General features: G+C 40.6%; 1 protein-coding gene across 1 annotated transcript in view; it reads right to left on the bottom strand.

Moving 5' to 3' along the window:
• LOC126248016 (hippocampus abundant transcript 1 protein) overlaps positions 1-20,644 on the bottom strand; it is a 120,912-nt gene that overhangs the window by 42,019 nt on the left and 58,249 nt on the right. The window contains exon 7 of the mRNA XM_049948600.1: positions 17,506-17,619. Coding sequence (XP_049804557.1) covers positions 17,506-17,619 — 114 coding nt within the window. The remainder of the gene's footprint in view (positions 1-17,505; positions 17,620-20,644) is intronic.

Here is a 20,644-nt window from a genome sequence, read left to right as displayed (position 1 = left end):
TTGAATTTAACACGATCAAATAAAAATCAAATCACCTACATACATTAACCGAAAGTCACTATATGGTGCATTGCAAAACGTACCTTGTACCACTGCTAGTCATTCCCTTTTCTGTTCTATCTGTAAATGGATCAAGGGGAAACAACTGTCTATACGCTTTCATATGAGTCCTAGTCTCTCTTATCCTGTCTTTATAGTCCTTATGCGAGATGTACATTGGTGGTGGTAGAATCCTTCTGCAGTCAGTCACAAATGCTGATTCTCAAAACTTTCTCAATAAAGTTTCGTGAAAAGAATGTCGTCTTCCTTCCAGGGATTCCCATTTAAGTTCACCAAGGATTTCCATAATACTCACATATTGATCGAATTTACCTGGTCAAAACTAGCAGCACGACTCTGAGTTGCTTTAATATTTTTGGTCTAATCTGACCTAGTGGATCTCAAACACTCGAGCAGTGCTCAAAACAAAGTTCTACACAAGGTCTCCTTCATATATGATTTACACTCTCCTAGAGCTCTCCCAATAAAATGAAGTCAACCATTCAAGCTCCTTACAATTGATCTTATGAACTCATTCCATTTCATATCGTTTTGCAACATTACGGCTAGATATTTTATCAATGTGACTGTGTCAAGCAGAATTTAGAGGAAGCTGTCATTCATCAAACCAAACAGAAATTCTGGTCAAGTACTCCTGTCTCCTCAAACGGTCACTTCAAGACAACACTTTCCCATTCACTAAAGCATCACAGCAAACAGTCACAGTTCAATGCTCTCCCACTGACTAGTATGTTTGTGTATACAGATGACAAGAGCAGTTCTTTCACACTTCCCTAGGGCACTCCTGATGATACCCTTGCCTCTGACGACACCTGCCATAGAGGAAACTTGGGCTTCATTACTTAAAAAGTCTTTGAGGCACTTACATATCTGAGAACCTATCGTGTACGCTCAGCCCTTGCTAACAGTCTGCAGTGGGGCACTATGTCAAACTCTTCGTGGAAACCTAGGAATATGGAATCTGCCTGTTACTCTTTATCCATTGTTCATGGAATATCATGCAAGAAAAGGGCAAGCTGAATTTTGCATGAGCGATGCTTTCTAAATCTATGCTGATTTTTGGACAGAAGTTTTTCAGTTTCAAGAAGAATTATTATGCTTTAAATTAGAATGTGCTCAAGAATTCTGCAGCAAACTGACACCAGAGATGAAACTTCCTGGCAGATTAAAACTGTGTGCTGGACTGAGACTTGAACTTGGGACCTTTGCCTTTCGTGGGCAAGTGCTCTACCATCTGAGCTCAGACGCCACGAAAGGCAAAGGTCGCGAGCTCGAGTCTCAGTCCGACACAGTTTTAATCTGCCACGAAGTTTCATATCAGTGCACACTCCGCTGCAGAGTGAAAATCTCATTCTGGAAACATCCCCAGGCTGTGTCTAAGCCATGTCTCTACAATACCTTTTCTTCCAGGAGTGCTAGTTCTGTACGGTTCGCAGAAGAGCTTCTGTGAAGTTTGGAAGTTAGGAGATGAGGTACTGGCAGAATTGAAGCTGTAAGGGCGGGCCGTGAGTCGTACTTGGGTAGCTCAGATGGTAGAGGACTTGCCCGCAAAAGGCAAAGGTCCCGAGTTCGAGTCTCGGTCCGGCACACAGTTTTAATCTGCCAGGAAGTTTCATATCAGCGCACACTCCGCTGCTGACTGAAAATCTCATTCTGGAGACATCAGGGATATTGGTCTGTAAATTTGCAGGTCTGTTCTTCTGCCCTTTCCATACATGGAAGTCATCTGCACTTTATTCCAAACATTTGGGGTTTCACATTGGGCAAGAAATTCATGATAAATGCAAGCTAAGTAAGGGGCCAATGCCATAGAGTACCCTCTACAAAACTGAATTGGGATGCCATCTGGACCTGGCGACTTATTTGTTCTCGACCCGACTCCATGCCAGGGATGCCTATTTCTACATCCTCTGTGTAGCAGTCTGTGTGGTGGTGTGTCTGTACAAACTACCTGTGTGAATGACTTTTTAAATGTGACAGTTAAAATTTCAGATTTCCTTTTGCTATCTTCTATTGCCACACCAGAATGGCTGACAAATGACTGAACAGAAGCCTCTGACATGTTTAGATTTTATGTATGATCAGAATTTTCTCGGGTTCTCTACAAGGTCTTTTGCTAACATATGATGGCAGAAATTGTATGCTTCACACATCAATCTTTTTATAGATGCATGAGTTTCTAACTCTTGTCTGCCAATGTTTCTACTTTTTTTTTTTCAATCAAGAGATCAACAACCTATTCCCTCAGCGCCTTCTGAATTTTATTATTAAAGATGGTAGGTCTTTTCCATCCTTGATCCACTGACTTGGCATATAATTCTCCAGAGCACATTTCACAATCAATTTAAACTTTGATCAAACAGTCCATGGGAGTACTGCCAGTCCATAGTGTACAACGGGCACAATATTTTGACAATTAGACCTGTCGCCATCATCAGGTGTGTATATGTACTGAGCTCCTGAGGGTTTGCTGCTGACTTATAACCCCTCCCACCACAAACCATTTCCCCTGCTGTTGCAGATGCTTGTGCCGGCATCTGCACTAGTGTGAATGTAGTTGCTGCATCTGCCCTGATCGCTGTATCATTGTGTTTGCTGAGCATCTTCTTACTCAGACCCAGTGCTGGTTCACAAGCCCTGTCGAGATTATAGCCACAGTTCCGATTGATAAGATTATCCCTGATGCAAATTTTGATGGCTTCTCTAACGACATTGTCCTAGTACTTGGAAGTCTGCACTAAAATCCTGGTACATCTGTATTCTATTGCATACTTCTCTAGCAAACAATGGTCTGGAACCACCAACTTTTTGGGGTACATTAGTCGAGTGTGCCACTGGTGTTCCCAGCATCAATCTCCAATGATGTCCACTGTTTTACAATATATATCTTGCAACACTGGCACGGAATCTGATATACTCCGACCTTCCACTAAGTGAGCTCATCCTTGACACTTCCCAAGAATGGCCGTGTTTTATTGGGTGGGTAAAAGATAGTTCTCATGTGATGCTTTTTTAGTATGCACCCGACTTTGCCCATTATTCCTCTACGTCCATCATACTGGAACTAAATGATGTCCGTGCAATGATAAATCAGTTGTAACTGACATTGAGATGTTGCTGCCTACAGCTTTGCAAACCAGCAGTGAAAGTGGTAGCATCTATAATGAAACCATGCCCTCTGGTGGCATAGCCTGCATTGCTATATAAATGATTTAAATATGAGTGCTCAGCTGGCACTAATATTTCATCTTATACTTCCTGCTCTTAAGTTAATCATAAAGAAAAAACAAAGACAGCCCTGGTGCATGGAGCCTTGCCAGTAGTTCCTGTTAGTCAAGACATTTTCACAGGCTGTACTGAACAATCTCCCTTTCTACATAAACCTCACTTTCTCATGACCCAGCCACCAGCACTTTCCTTCTGTAAGCAGTCATCACACTCAACTTGTGTTTCAGAAATCAGATGCAAAAAGGCTTTATTGGCAATGTTATACCCTTCAGGTGGTTCTTACCAGGCCCTTTTCAAGTTTTTGACAATTTTTATTTGGCAATGCTTCCCTGCAAGTTTGGTTCCATTTCACGTAAAAATGAACTCTGTGAAATTTGGGTGCAATGGGATTGGGGGAATCTGGGCCTACACAACTGGGAAAAAAGAAATAAACGAAAATATAACTTCTATACCTACATGTATATTCTGCAATTCACACTTAAGTGCCAGGCAGCAGGTTCATCAAACCTATTTCACACTATTTCTCTTCCATTCCATTCTCTGACAGCTCACACGAAAAACATACACTTAAATATTTCCTTGCAAGCTGTGATTTCTCTGGTTTTATTACAATGATCATTTTCCCCTTTGTATGGGGGTGACAACAAAATATTTTTACATTCAGAGAACAATAATGGAGATTGAAATTTCATGAAAAGATCTTGCCACAATGAAAAAGCCTCTGTTTTAATGATTGCTACCACAGTTCGAATATCATATCCAAGAAATTCTCTTCCCTATTTCATGATAACACAAATTGGTCTGCACTTCTTTGAACTTTTTTGATGCCCCCTGTCGATCCAGTCTGGTAAGGATCACATGCTGCCCAGTAGTACTCTAGCAGAGGATGGACAAAGATAGTGTAGGCAGTCTCTTCAGCAGACCTATTGCATCTTCTAAGTATTCTGCCAATAAAATGCAGTCTTTGGTTTGCCTTCCCCAAACATTACCTACATGATTGTTCCAATGTAAGTTGCTCATAACTGTAAATCCTACTTATTCAGTTGAATTAACAGCACTTAAATTTGTGTGATTTATCAGGCAATCGAAATTTAATGGATTCCTTTTGGTACTAGATGACTACACACTTTTCATTATTTAGGGTCAACTGCCACTTTTTGCACCATACTTACATCTTGCCTAAATCATTTTGCAATTGGTTCTGATCCTCTGATGAATTTACTGGACGGTAAATGATAACATTAGATAAACAATCTAATGTGTGCTCAGACTCTCCCCTAAATCGTTTATATAGATTAGAAACAGCAGAGGGCCTATTACTCTTCCTTGGGGAATGCTAGACATCATTTCTGTTTTTTCAATGACTTTCCATCAATTACTATGAACTGTGATCTTTCCAACAGGAAATCATGAATCTGGTCACACAACCGAGACGATACTCCAGAGGCACGGCACTTGATTATATGCCACTTGTGAGGAAAGGTAGCAAAAGCCTAATGCAAATCTGTAAATGTGGAAACAATATTGGATCCCCTATTGACAGCAGTCATTATTTTGTGACAATAAAGAGCTAGTTGCGTTTCAGAACAACGATATTTTCTGAATCTGTGCTGACTGTGTGTCAACAGATCATTTTCCTCAGTGTGATTTATAATATTTGGACATATTAAACATTCCAAAATCCTATTGCAAATCAAAGTCAGTGATATGGGTCTATAATTCATTAGATTACTCCTACTTATTTTCTTGAGTACTGGTGTGAACTGTGCAATTTTCCAGTCTTTAGGAATGGATCTTTTTTTGAGCAAGCAGTTGTATATGATTGTTAAGTACAGAGCCATTACAAGGAATCTCACTGGTACACAATCTGGACCAAAGGACTTGCCTTTATTACGTGATTTAAGCTGATTTGCTACACTGAGGATATCTACTTCTTCATTACTATGTTGGTAGCAGTTCTTGATTTAAATTGTAGAATTCTTTCATCACTTTCATTGGTGAAGGAATTTTGGAAAACTGTATTTAGTAACTCCGCTTCAGTGGCACTGGTATCAGTAAAATTATCTTAGCTATTGTGCAGCGAAGCTACTGATTGTGTCACGTAACTTACATATGACCAGACTCCCTTTGGACTTTATGCTAGATTTTGAGACAGAGTTTTGTTGTGGAAACTATTAAAAGCATGTCACACTGAAGTTCGTGCTAAATCTCAAGCTCCATTCTTTTAAATTTGGCATGCTTTTTTTTGTTGCCTCTGCAACAGTGTTCTGACCTGAATTTTCACCAACATATTGTGGGTCGACTGTAGTCACCACCAAGTAAGTGTAAGTGTATGAGTGGGATACGTATTGTGGGTCGACTGTAGTCACCACCAAGTAAGTGTAAGTGTATGAGTGTGATACCTATTTGTAATGAGAGTCAGGAGGTCGGTAAAAGGAACCAATTATTAATTTATTCTAGTTGCAAATATAACATCTGCCCATACTAACTCACAGGAACTATTTACGTGTGAGGAAAAAAAAATACTTCTTACAACAACAAACACGCCACAACCAACAGTATTTAATTTATCCTTTCTGGACTCTGTTAGATCCTTTGTAAAAACTTTGGCTGAACTTATCTCCAATTTTAGCCAGCTTTCAGTATCTATAACAATTCGTGCTTCAGTGCTTTCTATTGGCACCTGAAGCTCCCATTCTTTCCCAACACAGCTACAGCTATTTACTTCTATAATATGTATGGTTTCTACGTCAACACTTGTCCTGCATTTGATCTGCACCCTTTGGGACTGAAACCTTTTTGTTCTTTCCCGAGACCCTTTAACATAAAAACTGTCTTGTCCACTTCACATAGCTCCTGCTACCCATGTAGCCACTTCGTGTGTGTAGTGGAACTCTGACCAGTTAAGCGGGACCCAATAACACCCCCCCCCCCCACTTCCCACCCTCCACCCCCCACTCTACGACGCAAGTCGAGGAATCTGCAGCCTAAGCAGTTGCAGAATGCAGAACCGTTTGAGCCTCTATTCAGACCCTCGACTTGGCTATGTAACAAAGGTTTGCAATCGGTCCTGTTGATGATGCTACAGATGGTGAACTCTGCCTTCATCTTACAAGCAAGGCTGGCAGTCTTTACCAATTCTGCTAGCCACCCAAAACCAGAGAGCATCTCTTCTTATCCAAAGCAGCACACATTGTTGGTACCAAATAGGCCATCACCTGCAGTTGGCTGAACCCAGTACTCCTCATGGTATCCAGAAGGTCCTGTTGCACATCTTGGATGGCTCCCTCACCCAGTATGCACACAGAGCACACATCGGATTTCTTCCCCTCCTTGGCAGCCATGTCACTATGAGGCCTCATTATGTGCCTAACATTGGAGCTCCCAACTAACAATAATCCCACCCTCCGTGACTGCCTCGATTTTGCAGACTAAGAGGCTTTCTCTAGAACAGGACGAGAGACTGCATATGACTCAGGATCTTCATCAGCCACAGACAGCAGTTTAAACCTGTTTGTCAGATGAACTATGGATGCCTTTTATCGGTTCCCTAGAAGGTCTTTCACTGCCTGCCACACCTTGGTATGTCCTCCCACTCAACCACTGGTGAGGGGTCAACCTGAGTGCAGGCAGTAACCAGGGAATTCACAGCAGTGGACCAATCGGGGGACACATGGGACGTGCTGGATGTTCCCGGAACCCCATGTCCGGTCTTCCACAGTGATGACCATTGGCAACAGTCTCAAACTATGTGGCCAAAGCCAGCACCACTTGAAGCTGTGAGTGAAAAGTCACCAATTCAGCCTGCATCCTTAGACAGCACAGACCCTATCCATGCTAAAGAAGGCAGTACTCTACACTACACAGTTATTGAAACACTAGACTGTGCCTAGTAAGTACAAAACATGCAATAAATTTAAAAATTAAACTAGTAACCACTAAGATAACTGAAAATAAGTTGCTCCTGTTTGAAGCTCATAAAAATAATTCACAAATGAATGATGTACTCGCCTGATCTGCTGCAAGTGTTACACTAACTGTGCTGGAAATGATTTGTTATTGGGAAAAAGCAGAGATTCCAACACAGGAACTGTGGAGCTTCTGAGTGAATTTTACACAAGAAAAATCCACTAACTATTCAATGCTGATAATTTTACATATATTTTGGTCATTTAACTTACTGTGGAAAATAAGAACGTTGTCTATGAAACTCTACCTGAATGTGGTTTGCAGTTGTGTAAAAGCATTAGTTTTTGACACATCAACATCAACATCTTTATGGATGAGTGCGGTTTGTTTGAAATCTTTTTGGAAGAAGACCTCTTGTATTTACTTTACAGGTATTAGAATATGAAACCATTCTCCCAAGCATTTTAGAAGTGCTCCGACCATAACAATTTCAAGAAAACTTTTAAAGTATTTGGTCTGGAATTGATGTTAAAATGGAATTCAACATATGAAGGTCAAGGAGCACTTGGATCAAATGAATGTAAGTGTCTGAACTGCTCAATTTTGATTGAGATATGTTGGGGAGGCTTAGAGGGGTTTGTACTGAAGCTGCAGGCTTTCTTGACAAAGCACGACCTTTTGGAGTATCTTTCCATGCTCCAGACGCTATCTGTCATGCAAGGTGCTTGTCAATGTACGTTTGTGATGAATTTGAATTATTGCCCAAAGAAGAGAATTTAGTTCATGATATTCATATTTTCTTTATCACTGTGTAGATCGAAAGAAGTTTGTGTGTCCCCCTGAAGCTTATGCACTGTAGTCTGATTTCAGTATTCTTTCAAAACTCAATACAAGTCCACATGGAACGGGTGTTCCTGGGCAGCTCTCAGCTTACTTATGAGCAGGCACAGGTGGGGTAGGCTACCCACATGGTTGCCCTACTGCACACATCATGAGTAGGGATGTGTAGCTCATGAACGAACTATTTCAAATGAACTAGTCAGGGAAAGGAACTGCTTGGAGCTGTCTTTCTTTTAGTGAATATAGTTCTTTTACTCCGAGTTTCCCCTACCTATTGGACGTTGTAATGCATATGAATGAATTTCCCCTCCCTTGATACTGTGTACACACCACTCTCAGGACCTAAACATCTGTAGTTGTGAACTCTAACAGTAACTTAGTGAACAGCATGAGATTGGAAAACTGAAACCATTCCGTCAGTTCACTTACTCCAGTTCCAAACTGTGCGAACTGCTTCCGATTGGAAGACCAAAACTGTTCCATTAGTTCACTTCAGTTTAGTCTCCAGTATCTGAAGTTAATTTTTCCTTTTTTCACACTTGTATCAGGTAATAAAAAGAACTAGGAAGCAGATAAACCTTCTTGGTGACAATGAGAATACTTAAATCTTTAGTGCTTCCAAGTTTTCACATTCCCAAGTAAAGGCCTGTACTAAAATTGAAAGTGGTCAGCTGATTCGGACAAGAAGTTTGAAAAAGAGAAAAAAAGGGGAAGGTGAAGAAGAAGAAGAAGAAGAAGAAGAAGAAGTATGCACAATGGTTTGCTCCTAAAGGCCATTAAATTTTTGTAGGCAGTAAAATTATAAAATTTTGTTTTCTAGTTTATTAGTTTAATGGCTTTTCTAAAAGATTTTATTTATTTGTACTTTTAACACTAAAAATGAACTATGTAGTTCATTTGAACAAGTTCATCAAACTAGGACACTCGTGCCCCCATGCATTCTGCAGGTAAATATTCAGGGATATGACGTGGATGATCATTGAAAGTATAAAAGTCTAGTAAAAATGGACTCTAAAATGCATAGCTTAAGAGCTACGAGCACCTCTCCGTCTTCGATAATGTGAAACACATCTCTTCTACTGAACAAGTGCTCATAACTCTTCAGGTGTGCATATTTTAGAATCTATATTTACTGAATAATTTTTTCTTGCTTTGGTCCATACTATCTTTATCCAAAACACGTAAAGCAAAGAGCTCTCAGGGAAAGTGATTTATTTCATACTACTGATGATAATGATGTACTCATAAATCTTAAGCTATGCATTTTAGAGCCCATGTTTACTAGACTTCTTTGTTTTGAATGACAATCATATCCCTGAATTCTGACCATTCCTCCTGGGACACCCTGCATAAATACCACTGTCAATATAGATTTCTCTTGTGTGGCTTTACAAAAACTTTGCTGTTTCTCTCTCTTGGTATTTCACCTTGGTCACCTCTGACTCTAATTTATCTTCTGAATCAAAAATGCGCAATGCACTGAATCATGAGGCAGAGCCTTCAGACAAAAATATTAAAAAGCGTTCAGGAAGGAACTGATCAAATCCCAGAAATAATCAATAGTAGGATTGAACAGTCTGTTCATAATAAAATAAGAGCACTTTTTAACAGATTTAAGTTGAGTGATGAGTTTCTCAAGACACTGCGACATGAAACTGAATATTTCATCAATGCTCTACACCTACAGTCTTTTCTAAACTGTTGTTATCAAAATAAAGGAACTCTTCTCCACTTGAAAAAATAGCTCTCAGAAAATCCAAAAAGACTAATGCAGAAGAATGCTCCATTCAGTTACAGACCATGTTAGCCCTCATTTGCAATTTTTAATGCAGTGAAGGCTATTCCATATTAGACAGCTCAAAAGATTGATTTTAGGTTACTAGCATCATCATGTCTATTACAAAGTAAAAACAGCACTAATGTGACAAAACTAAGTTCAATTGGCTCAGCACCAAATATTCACAAAATCTGGGAATACATAAAAAAGATAACATGGCCAGCAACCGAAAATACCATTAAACTTACTCTGATGCAAGCATTAACCTCAAATTATCTGGGAGTGCCCTATACTTAAACAAACATAGTAGCTGGCAGTAGAGGGTGCTACTGCTTAGGTACATACGTGATCAGCCTCATAAATTCAGTAGCTTAAAAATGTATATGCATAGTCATCAATAAAAAGAATTTCATATGGCAAAATGTGTGTCCAACGGTCCATGCTAATATTATAAATGTGAAGGTAACTCTGTTATGCTTCCACGACCAAACCACTGAACCAGTTTTGATGAAATTTGCTATGGTGATAGCTTGAATGCTGAAGAAGAACATAGGCTACTTCAAAAAGTGCATAGAGAACATGTTTACTGATGTGAAGAATATAATGTGAAATATGGAACAATATTTACTCTCATGATTCAATGTCATGAATACAACACTTATACACAATCCTCTATGTGTTTAATCCATGTTTGTATACTAATTTCAGTCACAAGACCATTCCATTTTAGCTGCTGAGCATCATGCGTCTGTCTAAGACACGCTTTGATTTGTGTCAACAGCTCATGGCCATATGCTTAGCATTACTGACTCTGAATCATAGAGTCACCGATTTGATTCCTGGCTGGATCGGATTTTTTGAGCTTGTTACTGGATGTGTGTTTTGTCCTCTTCATCAATTTATCAACAACAACACGTTAGCCACCAAAGTGGCATCACATAAAAATACTTGTACCAAGCTCCCGAACATCCCGACTGGGGTCTCCTGGTCAATAAAACCACACACACACACACACACACACACACACACACACACACACACACACACACACACACACGTCATAGGCAAGTGCAGCTGTGAGTAACAGGTAAAATACAATGTCTATACAATCTTCAATGTGCTTAATCCATACCAATCCATATTTCAATATTAATATTATAAATGTGGAAGTAACTCTCTCTCTGTTATGTTTTCACGACTAAAATGCTGAACCGATATCCATGAAATTTGGTACGAGATAGCTTGAATCCTGAAGAAGAACTTAGGCTACTTAACAAAGTGTGTAGGAAAGGATTTTTATTGATTTGATGAACATAACACAAATTAAGGAAAAATATTTACTCTTTGAAAAAGCTACTTACTCTTTCACTTTTAAACTTTATCACATTTGTGAAAATGCTTTAACTGGTTGATATGTTCTATGTATTGTGATTCAACATAATAAATAAAATGCTTATTCAGTTCTCAATGTGTTTAATCCATAATCCCACACCAAATTATTAAATGTGAAAGTCATTAGAATCACTGTCACTCTCATTTTCACTTAGACATTCCTCTAGAAGCACTAAGGTCTCTTCATCAGAAAGGACTGCATGAAGAACTAACCATTTTGTGCCAAGTACCTCGAATGTAATAATTACAACCTCTCTCTCCATACAACTACTACAATTTGACACCAAATTAACACAGGCTTCTCTAAGTGGCAGTAGTATCCAGCACTGATGCCTCGTACTGTCAGATTCAAGAATGGAGATACAAAAAAATCATTTCGAATGAAGCCTGATGTTGGAGGGGAAAACAAAATTTGCAACGTTGAATGTTGTGAAAATAGACACTACTGCACACTCGCTACAAGAGGGATAACAGGAATGCTGATAGATAAAAGTTAATAGCAACTTGTGCATCTGTGAAGCCTACAACAGTTTCCAGAGTCAGACGATTGTGAATGATTTATCACATAATCCTAAAAGCCCTGGTCATATTTAAGGCCAATGAATGGATACCAACCTTCCTTTCAATTTCTCCTGGACCTGTCTGATGTGAAAACTGAAGATAGCAGACAAAGCAGAAACTTTAAATCCCACATTTAAAAATTTGTTCACGAAAGAGGATACTACTTACCAATGTAAGGCCACTACAAACACTCACAAATGAGCAATATCGGTATTAGTACCTCCAGTATTTAAAAACAACTAAAATTACTTAAAGTGAACAAGCAACTAGGTCATAACAGGATTCGGTTAAGATTTTTCATTAAATGCACTACATAATTAGCTCCTTTCTTAGCTCATATTTACCAAGAATCATGAACAATTCCATGACACTGGAGCACAGGTCACTCTTCATTAGAAAACGATCAGGTGCACAGAATTACAGACCAATATCATTAATATTTATCTGTTGCAGTCTCCTTGAGCATATTTTAAGCTAAAAAATTATGAGGTTCTTGGAGGAAAACAAACTTCTTACATTTTTTTAAAGTGTGAAAAACAATTTGCTTTATTCATACTCAACATATTTCAAACAACAGACGCATGTGAAAATGTAGATTGCGTCTTCCTAGATTTCCCTAAGGTATTTGACACTGAACTACATAACAGATTTCCAACCAAGGTACGATCATACTATCTTCACAAATATACGACTAGCTAGAGGAATATATGACTAATAGAATGCAGTACCTTATACTGTATAGCAAATGTTCCACAGAAACAAAAGTACTAGCAGGTGTGCCCCAAGCAAGCATAATGGGACCTCTAATTTTTGGATGGATCACAATCAAACACCTTGCTACTCAACTGGACATCTCTGTTGGTGGTGCTAAAACACTCGCCCAACAGTTGGGGGTACTCAAAGGTATACCCTCGCTGAGTTCCTTGCTGTCTAAGAGAAGACCACAAAGAGCATAAAGGGCCACCTGTGCAGAATTACTTGCACATTATGAGGCCCATCATGATAATTTTTTGTAGAACATTGTCACAGATGATGAGACGCAGGTTCATCACTTCAAAGTGGAAACAAAATGACAATACATGGAGTAACGCCACATCACATATCCTTCAAAGAAAAAGTTCAAAGCTGCACCGTCGACCGGTAAAGCCGTGGCTTAGGTCTTCTGGGATTCTGAACGAATTATTCTGTTTGGTATCCTCCCTCATGGTGCAGTGATCAACTCTGAGGTGTACTGTGCTACCCTCAAGAAATTGAAGAAATGACTTCAGCATTTCATTGTCGCAAAAATGCAAATGAACTTCTCCTTCTCCATGACAACGCCACATCTCACGCAAGTCTGCGCACCTGGCAGGATCTCACAAAACTTCATTTGACTGTTCTTCCTCATCCACAGCCTGGATCTCGCACCTTCTAACTTCCATCGGTTTGGCCCAATAAAGGATGAATTTTGTGGGAAGCAGTACATGGATGATGGGGTGGTTACTGATGCAGCAAGGTGTTGGCTCCGATGTTGACCAGTAGACATGTGGACTCACAGGCCCTCCCAGTAAGGTGGCGTAACACTGTCACATTGAACAGGGATTACAATGAAACACAGGATTTTGTAGCCACAGGAGCAGGGAATAACATGGATACTGGAGTCCTGAATAAAACCAACCTGCTTTCAGAAAAAGATATGTTGCATTACTTACTGAATGGCCATTGTATATACACAATTTATCAGATCAGATCATCAGCACTGTAACATTCTTCGCTCATGATACAGTTATGCAAAATAAAGTATTGTCATTGGTTGATCGTAAGGAATTGCGGAAATACCTGGGCAACATTTTCACTTGGTATACTGAAAAGATAACACTCATAACAAAGAGAAAAATTGGTATAGTATCTGATTACAGGAGTAGTGGTGAACATTTTGAGCACGTCATAGAATATAAGTATTTAGGGGTAATATTAAGAAGCAATACGAAATGGCACAATCATGTAAAATTGGTATTAGGTACAGCAAATGGAAGACTTAAGATTTGTTGGAAAGCTTATGGGGAAGGGTGGTGTGTCTGTAAAGTGAATTGCATACAGGATGCTAGTGCAAGCAATTCTAGAGTACTGTTGTGGTTGGAGTTATTATACAGTACGCATGACAACAGACAATGAACACATTCAGAGACTTGCTGGTAGAATCGTAACAGGTCAGTATACCCCATATGGAAGAGCAACAGGTATGTTTCCACAACTTAAATGGGAATCCTTGGAAGTAAGATGGTATAGTTCTCAAAAGAAAATCCTGTTTGGTAAATTTAGTGAACCTATATTTGAAGACGGCTATATGACCATCAATGTACACTCCTGGAAATGGAAAAAAGAACACATTGACACCGGTGTGTCAGACCCACCATACTTGCTCCGGACACTGCGAGAGGGCTGTACAAGCAATGAACACACGCACGGCACAGCGGACACACCAGGAACCGCGGTGTTGGCCGTCGAATGACGCTAGCTGCGCAGCATTTGTGCACCACCGCCGTCAGTGTCAGCCAGTTTGCCGTGGCATACGGAGCTCCATCGCAGTCTTTAACACTGGTAGCATGCCGCAACAGCGTGGACGTGAACCGTATGTGCAGTTGACGGACTTTGAGCGAGGGCGTATAGTGGGCATGCGGGAGGCTGGGTGGACGTACCGCCGAATTGCTCAACACGTGGGGCGTGAGGTCTCCACAGTACATCGATGTTGACGCCAGTGGTCGGCGGAAGGTGCACGTGCTCGTCGACCTGGGACCGGACCGCAGCGACGCACGGATGCACGCCAAGATCGTAGGATCCTACGCAGTGCCGTAGGGGACCGCACCGCCATTTCCCAGCAAATTAGGGACACTGTTGCTCCTGGGGTATCGGCGAGGACCATTCGCAACCGTCTCCATGAAGCTGGGCTACAGTCCCGCACACCGTTAGGCCGTCTTCCGCTCACGCCCCAACATCGTGCAGCCCGCCTCCAGTGGTGTCGCGACAGGCGTGAATGGAGGGACGAATGGAGACGTGTCGTCTTCAGCGATGAGAGTCGCTTCTGCCTTGGTGCCAATGATGGTCGTATGCGTGTTTGGCGCCGTGCAGGTGAGCGCCACAATCAGGACTGCATACAACCGAGGCACACAGGGCCAACACCCGGCATCATGGTGTGGGGAGCGATCTCCTACACTGGCCGTACACCACTGGTGATCGTCGAGGGGACACTGAATAGTGCACGGTACATCCAAACCGTCATCGAACTCATCGTTCTACCATTCCTAGACCGGCAAGGGAACTTGCTGTTCCAACAGGACAATGCACGTCCGCATGTATCCCGTGCCACCCAACGTGCTCTAGAAGGTGTAAGTCAACTACCCTGGCCAGCAAGATCTCTGGATCTGTCCCCCATTGAGCATGTTTGGGACTGGATGAAGCGTCGTCTCACGCGGTCTGCACGTCCAGCACGAACGCTCGTCCAACTGAGGCGCCAGGTGGAAATGGCATGGCAAGCCGTTCCACAGGACTACATCCAGCATCTCTACGATCGTCTCCATGGGAGAATAGCAGCCTGCATTGCTGCGAAAGGTGGATATACACTGTACTAGTGCCGACGTTGTGCATGCTCTGTTGCCTGTGTCTATGTGCCTGTGGTTCTGTCAGTGTGATCATGTGATGTATCTGACCCCAGGAATGTGTCAATAAAGTTTCCCCTTCCTGGGACAATGAATTCACGGTGTTCTTATTTCAATTTCCAGGAGTGTATATCTTGTATAGGGATTATATAGACACATGTAGAAAATCCATACAGAAACATGAAGAAAATCCATACGGACACATGCAGAAATTCATTTTTCCCTTGTTCAACAGGGAAATGGAATAGCAAAGGAAGTTGTTAACATTAGTACATTATACTCTTCAAAATGCACTGTACATTGGCTTGTGGAGTATTTAAGCAGATGTACTGCAACAGGTTCACATGTGGATAGGTGGGTTTAAGCAAGACATAAGTGCAACATTTCATAGTCTACCATTTTTTCAACCTGCAACATTCATTAGTTGTAAAGAGGGGCATAATATTCCTACAGACTTCCAAGTTGGTTATTGGATTATCATCCTGCCAGCACTGTGCCTGGAAGTTCTACACCTTCTGCACAGAGGTCATTGGGGAAAACATGACAGTTGCTGGAGCTACAACACTCCCATTGGCCTCAACAAAGCACCAACACTCAGCAAGTAACTCACTCCTGTGCCACCTGTGTGGAACATTTGGCATCAACTACACCGGAGTTTTACACTGTCTTCACCATTACATATGTGAGAGCATGTATATATGGATTTCACATGATTACTTCACAAATAAACATGATTAATTATTACTGATAGCTAGTTCTTTTTTCAATAACATATCACAATTTGCACCTGAATCCTTCAATGAGTTTTGTACATGGAACACCATCAAGCATTTTGACACAGCTCTGGCAAAACAAATGCCACAGCTTTAAAAATGACACAGAAGAAATCTGTGCAAGCAAGAAACAATGGAGATGTGCCCATGTCATTCCTAAGTACATACTTAACTGTGGATTTTTATGATAAGAATCACCATAACTTCTGCAAAGTGGCAACAACACAATGCTTTACATTCACTACAACCAAATGGCCACATATTTGCCACAAAGATTGTGCCTGCTGTATAAATCACAGCACAGGATGGTCAGCTGCAGCATCAGGAATCAAAGGCAATTAACTTCCAGCATTGTCATTACTACCAGCAATCTACAATGGTGAAAGTACAGACACTGACAGATATGGTACCTCCCATTAGCACAAGATACAGAATTGGACAACTGGGTTTTGGAATGGACACTCAATTTGTCTCAATGATGTACTTCACACCAAGAGGTATGTACACCCACTGCTTCTGCATGCCCACCAATGAATGACGACCCTTTGGATATATTGGAAACCGCCAACCATAAAGCTCATGGCATAATTGGCATAATATTTAGCTTGACTGTTTCACCCATGCATTTGACAGGTGAAAATGGTTGGAGTGAGGGAGCAGGATGCAGGGGGAGGGGGGGGGGGGGGCGGGGGTCAGGTCTGCAATAATGTTACGGCAATGATACCAATACTGAATTGATTGCAACTGACACCGAGATACTATTGTCTGCAGCCCTGACAGCTCCTACCAATGGTGCTGATTTCTACAAGAAAATCATGCAAATAACTGTCTTAGCCTGAAAAAGTACTTCTGGGAGTTAAATGTCGGTACACACAATTCACATGGCACTACTTCTTGATATTCTGCTTCCCACTCTCAAGCTCGTCTGAGAACAAGTCAGTCACTATGTATACTGCCCCACCACCAGTCCTTATTTATCAAGACAGCACTAAATATGTATTATACTTAATATGCGAGTGTTTGCCACTTTTGTACAGCTATAATGTGTCCCTAATAATCATGCAGGTATCCCCAGTTTATGAATGGCAAGATCTTATACCCAACAGTGTTTTGTCTCTGCGAGTAAGTCTCCCCCCCCCCCCCCCCCACACACACACACACAAACACACACACTGAAAGAAATAATACAGACCAACAAGAAAAAATTTTTGTCCTCTGCTCGCATTCTCCTGCTGTCTAAAACAAATTAAATATAAGAGACTATTAAAAAAGAAAGAAATTATTAAGATAAAGTGTGATAAATACAGAATGTGTAAAAATGACAACTTACCAATTTGAGATAAACAAAAATGCATGAATACTGTCCAGCTTCAGGTAAGTACGATAAAAACACTGTCACACACAGCATAAGTATGGTGTGGTCCTTGCCAACCTTACGAAGTGCCTAAAATCATACAATAAATAAAAATTAGATATAAATGTTTGGCAAATGTAGAACACAGGTGAGAAATAGCTTACATGCATTCAAATATTTTTGTGGAAGTTTTAATGGAGCCTGCAGTGAACACATGGAAGTAGACACAAAAATCAAGAGCTTGGAAACAAAAGTATGAGATAAAAGATGGTAGAGGGAGTAGAATAGAGGACAATAAATACTAGACTGGCAGAATTAAAAGGGCATAACTGGGAACGTATAGTCTGATGACCATTTCTCTATGTAAATTCTTTCAAAACTTCCTCTCATATAGTGTGGAACTATTATTCCAAGTTCAAACTTATTTCATGTATTCCATTCTTTGAATGTCCATATACGAACAACAAATATTACTAGATGACTCAGATTCAAGAGTTATTTATTCATTTCACTATTTCACCAACCATGACAACTAGCTTTCAGCATTTTTAAATGTACACTCTTTGACATAAAAATTGTCCGGCGGCCGGCCGCTGCAGAGGCTAAGTCCGCGCCGATCGTGACATGGGACAAATAAACTGGCCAACTCGCTTATTCTCTAAGTCCGGTTATCAGCACAATCTGGCAACACTGTAGACTGCGGCACTTCCTGGAGGAAGTCTTGTCCCGTGTTAAAGGAAACCTAGACCGTTTATGGACGTGGTCTAGTGGTAGCATGTGTTGTTTCTGTGTACAATGTCTGTGGATTGAGACCAGCTGACGCAAAAGATTTTTATAGCCTCTTCTGTCTGAATGATGAAGACGTGAATTTAGTGGTAGCGCAGATTCAATCTATTTCACTTCCTGACACACCGATAACAAAATTTTATCCAGTAACCATTTTGCGGCAGATTTCTCGCAGACTGTCCTACACTGGACTCCATATGCGGCAAACCTCCGGGATCCACTTGCTGGCTACCGGCAGTGGCTGTGGCATCAGCAGCGGCACTGCACTCCCCCATTCTTTATCGAAAGCACCTGCTACCGCTCATCTCTTTTTAAAATTTAAAACGCTTTATTATTATTAAATGTTGCTTCACAGAAAATTTCTACGATTTCTATTCTCGCTCGAAAGCAACGGAGATTACTGTATTACATCAATCGGCAAGAGCCGACTATGGCCCGAAATTAATTTCATAGACTGGGACGAAATTAAACCACCTCACTACATTCGATGAATTTATAAATGCTTCATACCTCGTTTCTTTTTCTTTCAAAGTCAGTGATTTGTGCAACTTTTGGCCAATATTGGGATGTTTTCGTCAAGGCAGAATGAGTGTCTGTGGTGCAAAGTGTATTACACTTTTTGTTTCATTCCTTATGGTAAGTCTATGCGATAAACTGTGCGAATGCCTTGCAATGCATACTCTGTAGCACTGCAGGAACATTGCGCATTTGGAGTTCCATGAATGGATTCAAGAAGTATTTAACGTTGATCGGAAGTGATAGTTAATGTCATCAGATTTAAACCAGAAAAATTTATCGTTTTTGAGGTTTCAGAGAACGGAAAGGAATTGCTAACGCTGGTGTCAGAAAGCCTCTACAGTTGAATGCTATTGCAAAAATTTAGAGGCGAGGAACTATATTAATCAACATGTTCACTTCATAAACAACGTCCTGACATGTTAGATCTATATGACGAACAAAGCACAAATTCGTATCGTTGACAGTCGGTTTGAATCTTTTCAGAAACTAGTTTACAGTGAAGCACCTTGGCATTTGCAAAGCAGACATCCATGATATTAACATAATTTACTAAGTCAAAATTGCACAAAGATTTGTGTGTAAAGGCATTCTTCAGATTTCGTATAAGGAATTTTTACTAGCAGTTTGCAACTCCATTAACTAAAATGGAAAATAAAATGTTGTGTTCAGCTGCTTTCACGGAGATCGGAACTGCTCTCTCATATAGCACTAGCGTCGCAAAGCATAAGGGAACCACTTTTTAAATCTCATTTTGTTCGTTTTTGTTCGTTGTATCTGCTCGGGGCGGATGTCGTAAGACATCCATTTTAAGTTCGTTGATGATCCATTAACTCAGTTTTTTTTTTTTTTTTTTAATTATAGAGGGCACCTAACCCTCTGACTGAACACGCTGAGCAACCGTGCCGGTAACCACTGAGCTAACGACACACTGCCGGCAATAGGCGGACTACAGTCAATGCGATACTGCCTGATCCTCAAAACGCAACATTAAACACACAAACAGGTGTTACTTATGTGAAGAACGCCGTTCTTTGAGTCCAGAAATAAAATATGCTTTCTGTCTCATCTTACAGTGGATTATATCGTATTAGTCTTCGATGCTAAAAATGAATGCCAAGTGAATTTAGCGAAGTAATGCCGGGCTACACCCGGAAGTAAATGCACTATCACTGTGTTGACAAATACTTGCTACGACCCTGCCAATTCTCAGCTCTCATACGAGGCGCTCTTTAGTGAAATGCTTGTTGTGCTTGTCCGATACGGTTCTTCAGAGGGGAGACGCGCGCGCACGTTTCGTTTTTATTCGGCGTTCTTCCCTGATAGTTTTTTACGTCGCCTTGTGGGCTATGTATACATTTGAGGCATTCAACTATCATTAAGCCAGAATCATACAAGTTTCAGCTTCCGGCGTGGAAGGAGGTTGTTTAAACCTACATTATATCTTTTAAACATAGGGAAATCAAAGCGGATGATTCAATGTTTCTCATTCAGCATAAAGCATGTGAGATAATTTTGCGTAGCGTTCATAATCATATCAAAATACAAACTAAGTAAAAATACATGGGAAGCTTATTTGAATTGAATATAATGCAAGATATCAAACGCTTTGCACCTCGATGTCGCATGTGCCCACATGCAATCATTTGAGCATACATATAGAATGTCATGATTAACACGAGAATGAAGGAATATGTTGGTAGAGATGGACGCAAGAATAGATGCAGTTAACCAATATTCGATTCATCATGGCATTCATTTCATTTGAGATTTAAGAAGAGGTAAAGTGGGATATTACTTCTGCAAACGCGAA

This window comes from Schistocerca nitens, chromosome 3, assembly GCF_023898315.1.
Source record: "Schistocerca nitens isolate TAMUIC-IGC-003100 chromosome 3, iqSchNite1.1, whole genome shotgun sequence".
NCBI classification, from domain to species: Eukaryota; Metazoa; Arthropoda; class Insecta; order Orthoptera; family Acrididae; genus Schistocerca; species Schistocerca nitens.
The sequence above is the reverse complement of the archived record's forward strand: the minus strand, read 5'-3'. Positions and strand labels throughout refer to the sequence as shown.